General features: G+C 47.3%; 1 protein-coding gene across 2 annotated transcripts in view; it reads left to right on the top strand.

Moving 5' to 3' along the window:
* Positions 1–17,495, top strand: part of DOCK11 (dedicator of cytokinesis 11) — a 981,167-nt gene that overhangs the window by 531,533 nt on the left and 432,139 nt on the right. For both annotated transcript variants that reach the window (XM_063937505.1, XM_063937504.1), the window contains one exon: positions 2,580–2,655. In XM_063937505.1, coding sequence (XP_063793575.1) covers positions 2,580–2,655 — 76 coding nt within the window. The remainder of the gene's footprint in view (positions 1–2,579; positions 2,656–17,495) is intronic.

The raw sequence follows: 17,495 nt of genomic DNA, 5'->3' as shown, positions 1-17,495 counted from the left end.
GTACCTGTAGTACTACTGGGAAAAAAATACCCAAATAAAAACAGGACACACACACCGTCGACAGTAAAACTTTATTTCATACGTCGACACACACATACTTACCTATGTTCACACGCCGACATCGGTCCTCTTCTCCATGTAGAATCCACGGATACCTGAAAAGAAAAGATCAATTATACTCACCTCAACAGGCTCCAGAGATAAATCCACGGACTTGGCAAAAAAAGAAAGCGCATTTACCCGCACCAAAAACGGACTGAAAGGTGTCCCATGCTGACACATGGGACACCTATCCACGATTAAGATCTGTCAGTGACAGTTGTCACTGACAGGTCTCTAAGCCAATCAGGAAGCGCAACTTCGTTGCGCTAACCTGATTGGCTGATCGCTGTGACAGCGCATCGCACAGCTCCCTCCATTATATTCAATGGTGGGAACTTAGCGGCTAGCGGTGGGGTCACCCGCCGGTCACCGCTGACCGGCGGGTGACCTCACCGCTAGCCGCTAAGTTCCCACCATTGAATATAATGGAGGGAGCTGTGCGATGCGCTGTCACAGCGATCAGCCAATCAGGTTAGCGCAACGAAGTTGCGCTTCCTGATTGGCTTAGAGACCTGTCAGTGACAACTGTCACTGACAGATCTTAATCGTGGATAGGTGTCCCATGTGTCAGCATGGGACACCTTTCAGTCCGTTTTTGGTGCGGGTAAATGCGCTTTCTTTTTTTGCCAAGTCCGTGGATTTATCTCTGGAGCCTGTTGAGGTGAGTATAATTGATCTTTTATTTTCAGGTACCCCGGGATTCTACATGGAGAAGAGGACCGATGTCGGCGTGTGAACATAGGTAAGTATGTGTGTGTCGGCAGTGTGTAATAAAGTTTTACTGTCGACGGTGTCTGTGTCCTGTTTTTATTTGGGTATTTTTTTTCCATTAGAACTACAGGTACCAGCGGGCCCGTTTTTCTCCCGCATGCTGGTACTTGTGGTTCTCCAAGTACCAGCTTGCAGGGGAGGCTTGCTGGGACTTGTAGTACTAATGGAAAAAACAATATCTTTTTTTTTGAACACAAAGGCTATCAGCCCCCCCATCCGCAGCCCATTGGATGGGGGGGGACAGCCTCGGGCTTCACCCCTGGCCCTTGGGTGGCTGGGGGGGGGGGACCCCTTGATTGAAGGGGTCCCCATTCCCCCAGGGTACCCCGGCCAGGGGTGACTAGTTGGATATTTGATGCCACGGCCGCAGGGCACTGTATAAAAGTGACCCCCGGCTGTGGCATTATCTGTCCAGCTAGTGGAGCCCGATGCTGGTGTTAAAAATACGGGGGACCCCTACTCGTTTTGTCCCCCGTATTTTTGGCACCAGCACCAGGCGCAGAGCCCGGTGCTGGTTTTAAAAATACGGGGGATCCCCTGTCAATTTTTTCCCCGCATTTTTAGAACCAGGACCAGCTCAATGAGCCCGAGGCTGGTTATGCTTTGGAGGGGGGACCCCACGCCATTTTTTTCCCGGATTTTACCGTTCCAGCAATAAAAAAAATAAAACAATAAAAATATTATTTTAAAAAATATATAAATAATATTTGTGCCTCCCCCAAAAAAAAAAAAAAAACCTAATCCCTTCTAATATAAATAGATCTGCTATTCCTAAAAAAAAAAACACAAAAAAAAACATGTTTAAAAATTTTTTATTTGTTTTCACCCTCCAAAGTGTGGCGGAGTGAAAATCGCGAATTTGCTGTCTAAAAGCACTGCAGGCGAATTTCCAAACTTGAATTGAATATGCTGGAGGCGAATTGCAGCATCTGTACCATTGCAGAAAAGGCGAATTCGGAAAAAGGCGAATTGAGAAAAGGCGAATTTTGACGGGCCGTTTTTTTGCGAAAAATGACTGCACTGCATAGGCGAATTGATTTTTGGAGGCGAAAACGGCCCGGAATTCGCCTATTTTGCCAATTCGCCCGCTATTGCATATACCCCTATAGATCCCTACACTGAAGTTCAAGATCCTCCAGAATCAAATACAAACCTGCAGCAATACCTTAATACATTTCAAATATGAAACACTCCCCACCACCTGCTTTCTTACTTCTGCCACTGACCTCCATCTGGCATTCACCTGTCACTCCCTCCTACAAAACTTCTCCTGTTCCACCACCTATTACATTCAGTCACACTCTCTCCCGAGCGTGTATTCTTTATACGCAGTCTAATAATAAAGGTCTGTCTCTTTGTAAGGGCCTTTCCAATGACACTTTACACTAGTACATCCTTGCTGCTCTTCCTTATCCACTTGTTACTATTGTGTCAGTCATGTCATTTCCTCAGGAGCTTGTGAAGTCTTTTATCTTGTCTATCTTACATTTACCTACTTATGCACGCTGTGTTTGGCGAATTGCCCGCTGCTGCAGAGCTCTGTGGCATCATATAAAGTATAATTTTATTATTACTATAGCTTGCACAATAATTTGAAGATGGTGTATACTATTAATGTTTAGTGGTAGTATACAATGCTGTTGATTTGCTGCGCTGGCAGCATAATAAACTGACCCCAAAAAATGACCAACATTATTCATCTGCAGGTATCCAGGGACTCTTTTATGTATAACTTCTCCGCACCTTCTAACAGATCAAGCTTGATCATGGACAAAGATACATGTAAGTACTGTACTGGTTGTGTAAAAGATGAAGTTATCCCATACAGCTAGAACAGATCAGAGATGATCTCGCTTCTTTATAGAGAAGTTGGTGGCTACAGAGTATTTTGTAGATTTACCCACTTTTTATATTATACTGTATACTGTGGGCCTCATTGAATGGTGGATGCAAGCGCCCAATGTTTTCACTCTGTGCATGCATCTGGGTCGCACTGCGCATGTGTTCCGATGATTACCACCGGCGGACACAGAATTAATTTAAATGTAGAGAGGGGAAGTTTTGGTGGGTGTTCCTCGAAGGTAGCAGGGGTGTGGCTTGCCAGATGCTGGTGTGTTGCGCCCATTGTCTGTAGCTTTTTACGCAGGTGTTCTGATTTCAGCGGCCATTTTCTGATTGACATTCTGAACTTGCTTAGGGCTGGTGCAATATTCGATGGTGCGTCCGCTGTATATCCTATGTAGCGTATTAACGCCACAGTCGGTGGGCATCTCTGTATGAAATCCATTGGCTGCGACCTTAGCATAAAGGCACAGTTACACTGTGAAAAGAGGTGCATTTGCTCCTGCATTAGAGCCCACCTCTAGATCAGACCATGTCTCTTTAGTAGGCTTCACCTGCCTCTAATTCGCCTTTTATTGGACTGACCCTGAGTAGGGACCAAAAAGTAAAAAAAGAAAGTAAGTTGGTATCTGGAACAAACTGTTGCAATGTAAGGGGTACAAATACATGTCATGTTTTTGCATGCAGGGTAAATGCTGACTGTAACCCACAATTACTGGGCAGCATTATTTTTACACTGCAAACTACAGATGTAGTCAATGCTCATTCAGTCCGCGGCATGGCGGGACAGACACGTGCCATGTGTGCGACTTGTTATGCCGTGCTGCGACTATTCGCACCCGCGACTAGGCGCTGTGATGCCTATAAGTGCGCGCGTATAACGCCACATGAGTTGCACCTGCGTGTGGTCGCAGCCACAACCAGCGTGGCTACATCTGTAGATACGAGTTTGGACACCTTCCACCACACCCAAATCTATATCTCTCTGTACTTGTTACATCTGCCCCACCTGCAGTGCAGCATGGTTCTACCAAGGTGCAGAGTTTATTTTGCTTTACTCAGAATTAACCCCTTTGCGTTCAGCAAGAAATGTGAATGTCTCCAAAGTGCCACAGGTTCTAGTGACATAGGTGGTCATTCCGAGTTGATGGCTCGCTAGCTACTTTTAGCAGCCATGCAAACGCATTGTCGCCGCCCACCGGGGAGTGTATTTTCACTTTGCAGAAGTGCGAATGCTTGTGCAGCAGAGCGCCTGCAAAATAATTTTGTACAAAACAAGACCAGCCCTGTAGTTACTCTTCGTGTGCATTGATTCTAATGATGGAGGGACGTCTTTTGACGTCACACACCCGCCCAGCGAACGCCCAGCCACGCCTGCGTTTTTCTAAGCACTCCCTGAAAAGGTCGGTTGACACCCAGAAACGCCCACTTCATGTCAATCTTCCTGCGCTCGGCCGTGTGACTGAAATCCTCGCTGAACCTGTGCAAAACCACGATGCTCTTTGTACCCGTACGTCGCGCGTGCGCATTGCAGTGCATACGCATGCGCAGATTAGCCATTTTTTTTCACTGATCGAACAACGGCAGCTAGCGATCAACTCGGAATGACCCCCATAGATCAGCAAACTTACTATATAGGAGGCAAAATAATAGGAAACAGCTGATATTCCTATCCCACTAATACATACCGTACTAGCATTCAGAGCTGGGTAAGATAAGGTCAAACAGAATGGGATTGAATTGAATGGTCCATGGGCATAATTATAATCAGTACAAAGGGTGTTGAGCACACAGGCCCCGGGGCCCAGGGTGACCCACACTGCATACCCTGCACCCATTCAAAATATTTACCTCTCTGTTGGCGCCATAGGAATCACTTGGAACACAGCACAAGCACCATGGGGTAAATTTACTAAGATGGGAGTTCTATTTAAGATGGGATGTTGCCCATTGCAACCAATCAGATTCCAGGTATTATCTTCTAGAAGGTGCTAGATAAATGAGAAGTAGAATCTGATTGGTTGCTATAGGCAACATCCCATCTTAAATAGAACTCCCATCTTAGTAAATTTACCCCCATGTTTCCAGGAGTCTATTGCAGAAAAGTTTAGCTAGAGAGGGTAGGTCCTGAACGAAGGCTGCACACTGGCCCTCCCCCTCTTGATCCACCCCTGATAGATTTTTAAAATAAACATAGAAAATAGATTAGAAAATTGCAAATTTATTAAAGCACTAAATAGTTATCGCAAGTATAAATCCACTATAGAAAGTGAAATATGCAGAGTAAAAAGTGTGTTAATAGTTCAGATTTGTCTTTCAGACAATAGTTTTAATTAATAGAATATTTGATGGACATACCTTATTTTGAAAGAATAATGGATTGCACAAAGACCAAAGGGCCTAAATCAGACCTGATCGCTGTTGTGCGAAATCACACAGCATGCGATTATCGAAAAACCGCATGCGTACGGATCGTAAAGCACAGTTGCGAGGCCAAACTGCGGGGGAAAAAATGCGTCTTTTTTGATCGCTAGGCGAATGCTGGCTGTTTGACAGGAAGCGGATGTTTGGGGGTGGTAACTGGCCGTTTTCTGGGAGTGCCTGGAAAAACGCAGGCATTCCCAAGCGTTTTCAGGGCTGGTGTGTGATGTCTGCTCCGGACCGATCAGCCTGATTCTTTCGGAAGTCCTGGGCTATGCACAGACTTGAAAAATCATTAGATGGTGAGTGAGTTTCGAACACGTTTGCAGCTGGCCGGCGTTTACAAAGCTTTTCGCATGGCGTACACAGACTTTACACAGACTTACACATGCGTTTTTTCACTCTCTCTGGGTGGCGACTATCCGATCGCAGACCTCTGCAAATTCGCAGAGGAGTGATCAGGTCTGAATTAGATCCAGTGTACGCTCGTCCATGTCAGTGTGGGATTTTTATCGAGGTGCTTCGTTTATAGGGGGTCATTCCGAGTTGATCGTAGCTGTGCTAAATTTATCACAGCTACGATCAGGCACTCAGACATGCGGGGGGACGCCCAGCGCAGGACTAGTCCACCCTGCATGTCAGTGGCGATGCCTTTGCACTTCAAGAGTAGCCCCCGACCAGCGCAGCTTTAGCATGCTGGCCGGGAGCTACTCATCGCTCCCCAGCCCGCAGCGGATGCGTGTGACGTCACGCAGCCGCCGCGGGACGCCCCCCCAACGGTCCGGCCACGCCTGCATTGGCTGGACCGCTCCCCCTAAATGGCGGCTTAACACCGCTGTCCAGCCCCCTCCCGTCCAGCGACCGCCTCTGCCTCAGAGGCGATCGCTAGGCAACAACGGCTGCCATGCGCCGGCGCATGCGCAGTTCCGACCCGATCGCTGCGCTGCGACAAACTGCAGCGAGCGATCGGGTCAGAATGACCCCCATATGACACAGTCCTAAAATTCGATACTTGAAAGCAATCTGAATTGGGATCCATGCTCCCTCTAGTAGCACTTTGCCGAACAGCGCATTGAGCAATAGGAAATTCAAACACAAGAATGAAACATGCACTCCTCTACAGTATTCTCCAACAGGAGTACAGGTATTTTATTCTGTGTATACTAAAGACACTCTGATGCCCTTTAATCTTTTCATTCATTTCTGTAGCAGGGTACATAGAGTTCCACAGGAAACAATGGGGTTGTAGAAGGTGGATCAGGAATCCGGGCACCAGATAGTTAAAGCTTTCAGCATATCCCAAATGCACTGCTTCCCTCCTCTATTACCCCGCCTCCAGGCACAGGCCATCAGTTTTGAGTTGGTGCCTGCAGCAAGCAGGTGCACTGAATAGGGCTGCTTCTGCAGCCCCAAAACTTGTATATTTTTTACTGGAAATGTTTTTTTCTTTTTCTCTGGGCTAGCAGCGCTGTAAGTCAGAGTGACTTCAGCGATGCAGCTCCAGCACCTCCCAGCCGGCGCCGAAACTCTTGCTGGCGGAAGCCTATTAGACGGGTACTTGCGGCAGGGGACACCAGCGGTTATTGGCACACGCTGTGGTTTAGAGCCAGGACTGCGTGGCCGGCGCTGGGGAGTCAGGTAAGTGGGTTCCTTCAGCGGGAACTGCTGTTAAATCGCGGCCCGCCAGCGGTCTGGGCAGACGGACCGATGTGCTGACGTGAACACTGCCTTCAAACAGGGACCCCACTAGACCAGCAGGGCAAATGGGCACAGGTCCAGGTGTATTCACACCTATTTATTAAGGTCCAATAGTACCTGGGGTTCAAGATCAGCATAGGGGGAGGCAGCGCTTTGACCTGTAGCCCCTCCCCCAGCCCTGGGCGCCATCTACTACAGATTTTCCACCCTTGAGCTGCCTCCCTCTTCCCTGACAGAGACCGCGCGGCCATCATACAGCAAGGAAGCAAGCAGGTCTCCAGGATTGCTGGGTTATGTCTCCCTGTAAAAACGCCTGAAGGCCAGGTTTTTACATCACTTACTTATCCTACCTGCTTATCTATAGGCTGAGTAGTTGATATAAGTGTTCATTGCAGTTATATTGCATAATTTCTGCATTGTGTGTGACTGTGTGTGCGGATTCTGCTGTCTGGTTTCACTTTCAGTGTATCTCAGATAACTATCACTATTCTGCTACACTCTGGGCACAGGTGCTGTTTGGTTTAGAGCTCACAGAATATGTTTATATTAATATATTTATAGATACAAAAAAGGAACCCTTTTCACACGCTTCAAAAAGTACCTCGCGGTAGAACCCCTGTTAGTGGGAACAGTAGAAATGTAGACAAACACCAGAGGGCGATAGATTGTCAAAAGCAATTGTCTGTAATGAAGTCCATAAATAATTAAAAAGGCAAATGTTCACAACATATTCCTATAGGACTTGATTGAAATCCCAGCCTGGGGTAAGTGTTGAAGTTTTTAGATCAATAATTGGTTATGCTCAGCCGAGTATTTTTCCTGAAAGATACCCTCACACCAAAAAACGTAGACACCCAAGATGTGGCACAAAGCCTTTAATTAGAGCAGGTTAGCTCGTCCTCCCAGTCCACTGTTCTCTCTTAAGTTTCATCCGAAGAGGAGGGGGAGCATACAGCCCTATCTGACACAGACTCCTGTATTGCAGAGGAGGAAGCCTCGATTTTAGTCCCTGCTCTGGTAGATGCTATAAAGCAGATTCTACAGCTCTTGGATGAGGAGGAATCCACTACGGTGGCTAAGAAAACTGATCATTTACTGGACATTAGACGGGAACCCTGGACCACTCCTGGTAAAAAGTTCCCTTTGTCTAAACAGGCTTTAGCTCGTTATCCTCTGCCAGCAGATATCTGCAACAAATGGGAAAATCCACCCCCGGTGTATTCTCATGTCATCCGTCTAGTGGTGTCATCCACTCTGCCTGTTACTACTGTCACCTCCCTGAGGAAGCCGACAGACAAACGTATTGAAAGTTGCCTAAAATCTATCTATTCCCACACAGGGGCTATACATAGACCCACTATGGCTGCATCCTGGGCCGCAAAGGCTATTGAAGCTTGGGTGCAGGCACTTGAGGAAGAGCTGCCTCTAGATATTTCTGAAGAGGGCAAAATGTTTCTTGCTCATATTAAAACTGCTTCTTATATTCAGGAGGCATCATCTGAGGCTGGAGTGTTGGCCGCCAAGGCGTCTGCTGTGTCCATTCTGCCGCGCCGTATTCTGTGGTTAAAACTTTGGAAGGTGGACTTAGATTCCAAGAAAACCTTGGAAATTCTTCCCTTCACAGGGGATATTCTTTTTGGGGAAGAACTGAATAAAATTGTGGCTGCCTTGGCGGCAGCCAATATAGCCTTTCTACCCCCAACTAACCTTGCTCAGAAGGCTAAAAGTTCCCAAGGAAAGGCTAAGGGACAGTTATTCCTTAGACAATCTCGCCTTTCCAAATCTTCCAAGGCCAAACAACTCTGGGTGACTCTTCGGCCTTCTGCAAAAACTGACAAGCCAGCGGCCTGACGGGACAGGCCTCCCCCTGGGGGACCCCAGGGTGGGAGGCTGACATCTGCACTTTGCTTAGATTTGGCATACGACCACTTCAGACGACTGGGTGCTAGAAGTTGTTGTCTCTCACGGGTATGCCATCTCGTTCAAGGGATGCCCTCCTCACCAGTATTTCACCACGGGCCCACAATCGGACCAGATAAATGCGCATATCTTACAAACTGCGGTCAGTTGTCTTCTTCAGTCGGGAGTGACTGTGCCGGTTCCTCCGTCCCAAAGGGCAGAGGTTATGACTCGACCCTGTTTCTGGTTCCAAAACCCAACAGGTCACGCCGGCCTATTCTCAATCTCACATCATTGAACATGTTTGAGAGTCTCCAAATTTTGCATGGAAACTTTGCATTTAATAGTTCTGGCCATGAATCCTGGGGACTACATGGTTTCCCTGGATATACAGGATGCGTATCTGCATATTCCTATTGCCACTTCGCATCAGCAGTTCCTGCGGTTTGCTATGGGCACTCTACATTACCAATTCCAGGCTCTGCCATTTTGACTGGCTTCGGCTCCTCGCATATTTACCAAGGTCATGGTTGTTATGACGGCTCGTAACCATCGCCAGTGTGTATGGATTCTTCCGTACCTAGATGACTTGCTGATTCTAGCGAACTCACAGGAAGTTTTCCTAAGTCATCTCCAACTAACGGTGATCTTCTTGCAGGCTCACGGTTGGCTGATAAACTGGAAATAGTCCACCCTGGTTCTGTCCCAAAACATGGTGCACCTGGGAGCACTCCTGGACACTGATAGTCAAAGACTGTTTCTGTCGCCAGACAAGGTTCTGAAAATAGAGAACAAAGTACGTCACTTCCGTCACCATCTTTGGGTGTTGGTACACTCGGCTATGAAATTCTAGGCCTGATGGTGTCATCTTTCATCATGGTAGTGTACGCTCAGTTTCATTCCTGTCCTCTACAACGTTTGATCCTCTCCAAGTGGAACGGTCTGCCTCTTCGGATCAGATCTCAAATGATCTCCTTGACTCCAGAATTTTGTCTATCGCTGACCTGGTGGCTCCGGAACCAGCCATTGAGCATGGGACGTCCCTTCTGGATTCCCAACTTGGTCCTTCTAACAACGGACGCTAGTCTTCATGACTGGTGAGCGGTGACAGAGCAGCACTCATTTCAGGGACATTGGACCAGGGAAGAAGCTCACCTTCCAATCAATGTGCTGGAGTCGAGGGCAGTGTTCAATGCATTGACCCTGGCCCGGCCTCTTTTACAGAACAGAACGGTCCAAGTCCAGTCGGACAATGCTACCACTGTGGCTTGTATCAACCATCAAGGTGCACTTGCAGCCACATGGCGATGATGGAAGTGTTCGAGATTCTGCGTTGGGCAGAAAGCTGTATAACAACCATATCGGCGGTATTCATTCCAGTTGTACTCAACTGATAAGCAGACTTCCTTAGTCATCAAGATGTTCACGCCGGAGAGTGGGCTTTTCATCCCGAGGTCTTTCAACTACTGGTGGACAGATGGGGTCTCCCAGACGTGGATCTCATTACCTCTCTACACAATCACAAGGTTTGAGACTGCGTATCACGAACCAGGGATTCTCAGGTAGCGTTCTTGGATGCATTGGCGGTCCCGTGGACCTTTCGCCTGCCTTACATCTTCCCTGCGGTATCCCTTCTACCTCGAGTGCTTCGGAAGTTCAAACAGGAAGGAGGAATGCACATTCTAGTGCCCCAGGTGGCACTGGTTCTCAGATTTCCAGGTACTCTCCGCAGAGCGACCCCTTCTACTTCCTCAATGACGGGACCTTCTATCTCAAGGTCCTTGTCTTCACCCGGACCTGGATCGTCTGTCTTTGACGGCATGGCTCTTGAAGCATCGCTACTGAGGACCAAAGGTTTTTCTGAGGCTGTCATTCAGACTATACTGAAGGCCCGCAAACTTGCCTCGGCATGTATATACTATAGAGTGTGGCATGCCTACTTTACTTGGTGTGAGGCTAAGCATTATGATGCCACTAAGTTTCGAACTTCCAGCATTCTGGCATTTCTTTAAAGAGGCTTAGATTTAGGTCTCCGTCTTTCCTCTCTGTTGAATCCGAAGTTAAACTTGTATTCAGCCAATCCTCGTTCTGATGTAATTATCCTAAAGAGCTGTGTATTTCCATGACTACAAGGGACTTTTTTATCCAGAAGGTAGGGACAGCCATGGGCACCAGGTTCGCTCCTAGTTACGCAAATTTATTCATGGGTCAATGGGAAACAGATTGTATCTGGACCCAGAACCCATTTGGAGCGAACCTGGTGTCCTGGAGAAGGTTTATCGAGGATATCCTTTTTATATGGAGAGGTGACAGAGAAACTTTAGACCTGTTCTGTGAATATCTTAATAGGAATGATCTAAATATACAGTTGACGTTCAATATAAATCATAAGGAAGTTAACTTTTTGGATATCACCCTCTCACAAGAAAATAGGAAATTCTGCACTAGAACTTTTATTAAAGAAACCGACTCTCAAGCATATATTAATATAAATAGCTGCCATCACCCTAATTGGCTAAATTCAATCCCTCACGGTCAATTAAAAAGATGAAAAAGGAATTGCACGAACGATGATATATACCAACAGCAAGCAAAGGATTTAAAATATAGATTTGAAAAAAGTGGTTATGATAAGAAAATTGAGCAAGCATTTGGTGATATAGAGGCACTTGATAGAGAAACTCTTTTAAGTAATGAAGCAAAACAAAAAAATAAGAAAGGATACTATGAATGGGCTTTTATCACTAGTTTTAATACACAACATAAATTATTGGAAAGATCTTTTAGAAAAAACTGGAATATTTAAAAAAAAGGATCCAATAGTTGGGGATGTAATTCAAGACCATCCTATTTTTATTTATAGAAAAGCCCCGAACTTAAAAAACTCTCTAGTAAGGAGCTATCTCCCACCGAAAAAAAGAGAAGGCAGGATTTTAACAAAAGGGTTTCACCGATGCGGGACCTGCATTGGGTGCAGGGAAATTAAAGGTGAGGGTTCCAAGAAGTTAGATACAGTATGTATCAACGGAAAAACTGCTAAAATACATGATTTTATCACTTGCAATGTTAAAAATGTGTTATATTTTATCGAATGCTCTTGCCATTTATTTTATATTAGACGTACTACCAGACCACTCAAAGTACGAATAAGTGAGCACTGCAGAAACATAAAAAAAGGATTATCCACGCATGCTTTATCGAACCATTTTAAAGTTCATCACAACAACTCTATAAAACATATTATCAGATTCGCAGGGTTTAAATTAATAAAATGTACTAACAGACAAAATGACATTATGTCAACCCTAGCCAAAAATTAAATGCGGGCTATATATGAATTCAATACATTGCATCCTTCTGGATTAAATAATGATTTCGAATTTAAATGGTTTTTATAAAAAGAAAAAATCTTTTCTCTGACGTCCTAAGTGGATGCTGGGGACTCCGTCAGGACCATGTGGATCAGCGGCTCCGCAGGAGACAGGGCACAAAAGTAAAAGCTTTAGGATCAGGTGGTGTGCACTGGCTCTTCCCCCTATGACCCTCCTCCAAGCCTCAGTTAGATTTTTGTGCCCGGCCGAGAAGGGTGCAATCTAGGTGGCTCTCCTAAAGAGCTGCTTAGAGTAAAAGTTTGTTAGGTTTTTTATTTTCAGTGAGTCCTGCTGGCAACAGGCTCACTGCTACGAGGGACTTAGGGGAGAGAAGTGAACTCACCTGCGTGCAGGATGGATTGGCTTCTTAGGCTACTGGACACCATTAGCTCCAGAGGGAGTCGGAACACAGGTCTCACCCTGGGGTTCGTCCCGGAGCCGCGCCGCCGACCCCCCTTGCAGATGCCGAAAAGTGAAGGTCCAGAAACGGCGGCAGAAGACTCTTCAGTCTTCATAAGGTAGCGCACAGCACTGCAGCTGTGCGCCATTGTTGTCAGCACACTTCATAGCAGCGGTCACTGAGGGTGCAGGGCGCTGGGGGGGGGCGCCCTGGGCAGCAATGATAGTACCTTATTCTGGCTAAAAATACATCACATATAGCCCCTGGGGGCTATATGGATGTATTTAACCCCTGCCAGGTCTCAGAAAAACGGGAGAAGAAGCCCGCCGAAAAGGGGGCGGGGCCTATTCTCCTCAGCACACAGCGCCATTTTCCCTCACAGAAATGCTGGTGGGAAGGCTCCCAGGCTCTCCCCTGCACTGCACTACAGAAACAGGGTTAAAACAGTGAGGGGGGGCACTTATTTGGCGATATGTATATATATATATTAAAATGCTATAAGGGAAAAACACTTATATAAAGGTTGTCCCTGTATAATTATAGCGTTTTTGGTGTGTGCTGGCAAACTCTCCCTCTGTCTCCCCAAAGGGCTAGTGGGGTCCTGTCCTCTATCAGAGCATTCCCTGTGTGTGTGCTGTGTGTCGGTACGTGTGTGTCGACATGTATGAGGACGATGTTGGTGAGGAGGCGGAGCAATTGCCTGAAATGGTGATGTCACTCTCTAGGGAGTCGACACCGGAATGGATGGCTTATTTAAGGAATTACGTGATAATGTCAACACGCTGCAAGGTCGGTTGACGACATGAGACGGCCGGCAAACCAATTAGTACCTGTCCAGGCGTCTCAAACACCGTCAGGGGCGTTAAAACGCTCATTTACCTCAGTCGGTCGACACAGACACGGACACTGACTCCAGTGTCGACGGTGAAGAAACAAACGTATTTTCCTTTAGGGCCACACGTTACATGTTAAGGGCAATGAAGGAGGTGTTACATATTTCTGATACTACAAGTACCACAAGAAGGGTATTATGTGGGGTGTCAAAAAACTACCTGTAGTTTTTCCTGAATCAGATAAATTAAATGAAGTGTGTGATGATGCGTGGGTTCCCCCCGATAGAAAATTATTGGCGGTATACCCTTTCCCGCCAGAAGTTAGGGCGCGTTGGGAAACACCCTTTAGGGTGGATAAGGCGCTCACACGCTTATCAAAACAAGTGGCGGTACCGTCTCCAGATAGGGCCGCCCTCAAGGAGCCAGCTGAGAGGCTGAAAAATATCCTAAAAAGGTATATACACACATACTGGTGTTATACTGCGACCAGCGATCGCCTCAGCCTGGATGTGCAGCGCTGGGGTGGCTTGGTCGGATTCCCTGACTAAAAATATTGATACCCTTGACAGGGACAGTATTTTATTGACTATAGAGCATTTAAAGGATGCATTTCTATATATGCGAGATGCACAGAGGGATATTTGCACTCTGGCATCAAGAGTAAGTGCGATGTCCATATCTGCCAGAAGATGTTTATGGACACGACAGTGGTCAGGTGATGCAGATTCCAAACGGCACATGGAAGTATTGCCGTATAAAGGGGAGGAGTTATTTGGGGTCGGTCCATCGGACCTGGTGGCCTCGGCAACAGCTGGAAAATCCACCTTTTTTACCCCAAATCACATCTCAGCAGAAAAAGACACCGTGTTTTCAGCCTCAGTCCTTTCGTCCCCATAAGGGCAAGCGGGCAAAAGGCCAGTCATATCTGCCCAGGGATAGAGGAAAGGGAAGAAGACTGCAGCAGGCAGCCCATTCCCAGGAACAGAAGCCCTCCACAGCTTCTGCCAAGTCCTCAGCATGACGCTGGGGCCGTACAAGCGGACTCAAGTGCGGTGGGGGGTCGTCTCAAGAGTTTCAGCGCGTAGTGGGCTCACTCGCAAGTGGACCCCTGGATCCTACAAGTAGTATCCCAGGGGTACAGACTGGAAATTCGAGACGTCTCCCCCTCGCAGGCTCCTGATGTCTGCTTTACCAACGTCTTCCTCCGACAGGGAGGCAGTATTGGAAACAATTCACAAGCTGTATTCCCAGCAGGTGATAATCAAAGTACCCCTCCTACAACAAGGAAAGGGGTATTATTCCACACTATATTGTGGTACTGAAGCCAGACGGCTCGGTGAGACCTATTCTAAATGGGAAATCTTTGAACACTTACATACAAAGGTTCAAATCAAGATGGAGTCACTCAGAGCAGTGATAGCGAACCAGGAAGAAGGGGACTATATGGTGTCCCTGGACATCAAGGATGCTTACCTCCATGTCCCAAATTGCCCTTCTCTCCAAGGGTACCTCAGGTTCGTGGTACGGAACTGTCACTATCAGTTTCAGACGCTGCCGTTTGGATTGTCCACGGCACCCCGGGTCTTTACCAAAGTAATGGCCGAAATGATGATTCTTCTTCAAAGAAAAGGCGTCTTAATTATCCCTTACTTGGACGATCTCCTGATAAGGGCAAGGTCCAGAGAACAGTTGGAAGTCGGAGTAGCACTATCTCAAGTAGTTCTACGACAGCACGGGTGGAATCTAAATATCCAAAATCGCAGCCGTTGCCGACGACACGTCTGCTGTTCCTAGGGATGGTTCTGGACACAGTCCAGAAAAAGGTGTTTCTCCCGGAGGAGAAAGCCAGGGAGTTATCCGAGCTAGTCAGGAACCTCCTAAAACCAGGAAAAGTGTCAGTGCATCATTGCACAAGAGTCCTGGGAAAAATGGTGGCTTATTACGAAGCGATTCCATTCGGCAGATTCCACGCAAGAACTTTTCAGTGGGATCTGCTGGACAAATGGTCCGGATCGCATTTTCAGATGCATCAGCGGATAACCCTATCTCCAAGGACAAGGGTGTCTCTCCTGTGGTGGTTACAGAGTGCTCATCTTCTAGAGGGCCGCAGATTCGGCATTCAGGATTGGATGCTGGTGACCACGGAGGCCAGCCTGAGAGGCTGGGGAGCAGTCACACAGGGAAAAAATTTCCAGGGAGTGTGATCAAGTCTGGAGATTTTTCTCCACATAAATATACTGGAGCTAAGGGCAATTTACAATGCTCTAAGCTTAGCAAGACCTCTGCTTCAAGGTCAGCCGGTATTGATCCAGTGGGACAACATCACGGCAGTCGCCCACGTAAACAGACAGGGCGGCACAAGAAGCAGGAGGGCAATGGCAGAAACTGCAAGGATTTTTCGCTGGGCGGAAAATCATGTGATAGCATTGTCAGCAGTGTTCATTCCGGGAGTGGACAACTGGGAAGCAGACTTCCTCAGCAGGCACAACCTCCACCCGGGAGAGTGGGGACTTCATCGGGAAGTCTTCCACATGATTGTGAACCGTTGGAAAAGACCAAAGGTGGACATGATGGCGTCCCGCCTGAACAAAAAACTGGACAAGTATTGCGCCAGGTCAAAAGACCCTCAGGCAATAGCTGTGGACGTTCTGGTAACACCGTGGGTGTACCAGTCGGTGTATGTCTTCCCTCCTCTGCTTCTCATACCCAAGGTATTGAGAATTATAAGACGTAGAGGAGTAAGAACTATACTCGTGGCTCCGGATTGGCCAAGAAGGACTTGGTACCCGGAACTTCAAGAGATGCTCACAGAGGACTCATGGCCTCTGCCGCTAAGAAGGGACTTGCTTCAGCAAGTACCATGTCTGTTCCAAGACTTACCGCGGCTGCGTTTGACGGCATGGCGGTTGAACGCCGGATCCTAAGGGAAAAAGGCATTCCGGAAGAGGTCATTCCTACCCTGGTCAAAGCCAGGAAGGAGGTGACCACACAAGATTATCACCACATGTGGCGAAAATATGTTGCGTGGTGTGAGGCCAGGAAGGCCCCATGAAGAAATTTCAACTCGGTCGTTTCCTGCATTTCCTGAAAACAGGAGTGTCTATGGGCCTCAAATTGGGGTCCATTAAGGTTCAAATTTCGGCCCTGTCGATTTTCTTCCAGAAAGAATTGGCTTCAGTTCCTGAAGTCCAGAAGTTTGTCAAGGGAGTACTGCATATACAACCCCCTTTTGTGCCTCCAGTGGCACTGTGGGATCTCAACGTAGTTCTGGGATTCCTAAAATCACATTGGTTTAAACCGCTCAAATCTGTGGATTTGAAATATCTCACAGGGAAAGTGACCATGCTGTTGGCCCTGGCCTCGGCCAGGCGAGTGTCAGAATTGGCGGCGTTTGTCTCAAAAAAGCCCATATCTGATTGTCCATTCGGACAGGGCAGAGCTGCGGACTCATCCCCAGTTTCTCCCTATGGTGGTGACAGTGTTTCACCCGAACCAGCTTATTGTGGTACCTGCGGCTACTAGGGACTTGGAGGACTCCAAGTTGCTAGATGTTGTCAGGGCTCTGAAAATATAGTTTCCAGGACGGCTGGAGTCAGGAAAACTGACTTGCTGTTATCCTGTATGCACCCAACAAACTGGGTGCTCTTGCTTCTAAGCAGACGATTGCTAGTTGGATGTGTAGTACAATTCAGCTTGCACATTCTGTGGCAGGCCTGCCACAGCCAAAATATGTAAATGCCCATTCCACAAGGAAGGTGGGCTCATCTTGGGCGGCTGCCCGAGGGGTCTCGGCTTTACAACTTTGCCGAGCTGATACTTGGTCAGGGGCACACCCTGACTGAGGAGGACCTGGAGTTCTCTCATTCGGTGCTGCAGAGTCATCCGCACTCTCCCGCCCGTTTGGGAGCTTTGGTATAATCCCCATGGTCCTGACGGAGTCCCCAGCATCCACTTAGGACGTCAGAGAAAATAAGAATTTACTTACCGATAATTCTATTTCTCGTAGTCCGTAGTGGATGCTGGGCGCCCATCCCAAGTGCGGATTGTCTGCAATACTTGTACATAGTTATTGTTACAAAAATCGGGTTATTATTGTTGTGAGCCATCTTTTCAGAGGCTCCGCTGTTATCATGCTGTTAACTGGGTTCAGATCACTGG

This window comes from Pseudophryne corroboree, chromosome 8 (assembly GCF_028390025.1).
Source record: "Pseudophryne corroboree isolate aPseCor3 chromosome 8, aPseCor3.hap2, whole genome shotgun sequence".
Lineage (NCBI taxonomy): Eukaryota > Metazoa > Chordata > Amphibia > Anura > Myobatrachidae > Pseudophryne > Pseudophryne corroboree.
The sequence above is the reverse complement of the archived record's forward strand: the minus strand, read 5'-3'. Positions and strand labels throughout refer to the sequence as shown.